The 1,714-nt window shown below is 44.9% G+C and overlaps 1 protein-coding gene across 2 annotated transcripts; it reads left to right on the top strand.

Annotated features, from left to right (window-relative positions):
• Nucleotides 1-322: 322 nt before the first annotated feature.
• H257_18680 lies at nt 323-1,124 on the top strand (the record flags this gene model as incomplete). 2 transcript variants are annotated; one of them, XM_009847779.1, is made up of 4 exons in its annotated part: nt 323-413; nt 609-685; nt 747-850; nt 902-1,124. In XM_009847779.1, exons 1-4 carry the CDS (start codon nt 408-410, stop codon nt 1,027-1,029), a joined length of 315 nt encoding a protein of 104 aa, XP_009846081.1. In that variant the 5' UTR covers nt 323-407. The 2 variants fall into 2 exon arrangements, with proteins under 2 accessions (XP_009846081.1, XP_009846082.1); XM_009847780.1 differs by lacking the exon at nt 902-1,124 and having other exon boundaries at nt 747-899.
• Between the last annotated feature and the right edge of the window lie 590 nt (nt 1,125-1,714).

The following is a 1,714-nucleotide window of genomic DNA, read 5'->3' as shown; positions in this document are numbered from 1 at the left end:
TCCCAATTAGTACTCAAGGAACATACAAGCAAGGAAGGAAGTGTTTTTTCGTTCTTGCCTGACTGACCAGTTTGTTCCAAAACTCCTGAAACGTTCCAGAATTAACGAAACAACTTGTTGCTGAGAAAACACCGCCAAAAGGACGGGGAATTGAAAATTTGGACAGTAAATGGGTTTCTAAAGGGTATAAAGGGGTTGAAAAACGGTATTAGACACGTTAAACGGTTATAAACAGGCTTAACCCGGGTAATTGAGCTTTTACTATTTTAAAACGACTTTTTAAAGCCCATTCAACAAGCACAACCCACATTGTGCCATAGGTACCGGATTGCTCCCCATTGTCAGTGTTGAAGAGTTCGTTGACAGACTTCGTGAGGGAACGAGCATGGACATCCAAGTAAGAGCGCATGATGGTAAGTTCGGATGTCGTACCAGGATGGGACCCACTGACGTCAATGCAGTGTCCCTGGGGAGTCACGGACACCTCAAGCTTGAGGCTGTAGAATTTGTCCTTTCCACTGAACCAGGATTTCTTGTCGTTGAAGCGGCCACCCGATCGCGTACAGCACGTACGGGTTGTTCGTGAACTAACGGTCTCGCTCACGTAGGTCCATTATTCATGGCAGTCGAATGAAGTGGCGGTACAGCGTCGAGGTCAAGAGTTCGTTGGACAAGCTTCTGGAAGGTTGGCGCTTTGTGAATCCAAAAGCCAAGGCGTGCTTCTCCCATGACTGATAGTACTTTAGGATGGCAAGGGCAATGAATACGGCATCGCGGGCACTCATCTTGGTCTTGGCACCACGGCCTTCGTTCCACCGTGCTTGCATCGGGAGTTCAATGATACCCCACAGTACGTCGAACTCTGCAGGTGTGAAGTTGGTCATCACTCAAAATCCTTCAGGGCCAGCATCTTGCAATGTTTTGTCCATTATGGGTTGCATACTGCAAGCTGGGCCAAAGAGGTCGAGGCATTCGTTCAAGAATATCTGGTCGCGCACAGATTGCTCCTCTAGACTGGCTGCATGGTAGAAGAAGGGTTGAACACCATGTCGGCGAATTTATTGAATTGTGTGTGGATTGTGTATGCCGAGGTAGAGGCATTTTGGAGGGAAAGTCGTAAAGGCGGGAGCCAAAAACATTGAAGAAATTTGAACATCACTGTAAATACGTATTGATTGAAGTGCTTGCTTAACACGTGTCAATTTTCGCGGCCTACAGATGTCTGACGAAGTCCACACCTCCCTTCCGATTTCTATGCAAATTGATCTAATATTGAAGTTCTGCAAAAAAAATCTGCAATCGATTCTTGTAAAACTGATATCCAATACTATACGTATAGAATTTTGCAATATATATTGTCATTTTTGATCTGCAAAATAATGAACTGGATTATTTGGGAGTGTATCCGGGTGTTTTTGTCCCATTTCGCCCGGACGTCCCAATACCTGAACATTTTGGGGACATCCCCATAATTTGGGGATAATACTGCCATTTGCTTCGGATATCCCAATAATTTGCACTTTTCGGGATGTCCGAGGCAAGTGGGGACAAAATCATCCGGATAAGCCCCCAAATCCTGCGTAGTATCCGTAACTACGAGGTACAGCTGTAGTAATGATTTTTAGTCGGAGATTAAAAGAGCATCTCCAACGTGGGTCCCAACTATAATACTAGTAATTGTAATAGTGAATATTGAGCTTGTGAGACACGAAAT

Source organism: Aphanomyces astaci (genome assembly GCF_000520075.1).
Source record: "Aphanomyces astaci strain APO3 unplaced genomic scaffold supercont1.198, whole genome shotgun sequence".
NCBI classification, from domain to species: Eukaryota; Oomycota; class Saprolegniomycetes; order Saprolegniales; family Verrucalvaceae; genus Aphanomyces; species Aphanomyces astaci.
Note: the sequence above shows the minus strand (reverse complement) of the source record. Positions and strands in the feature narration are given on the sequence as shown.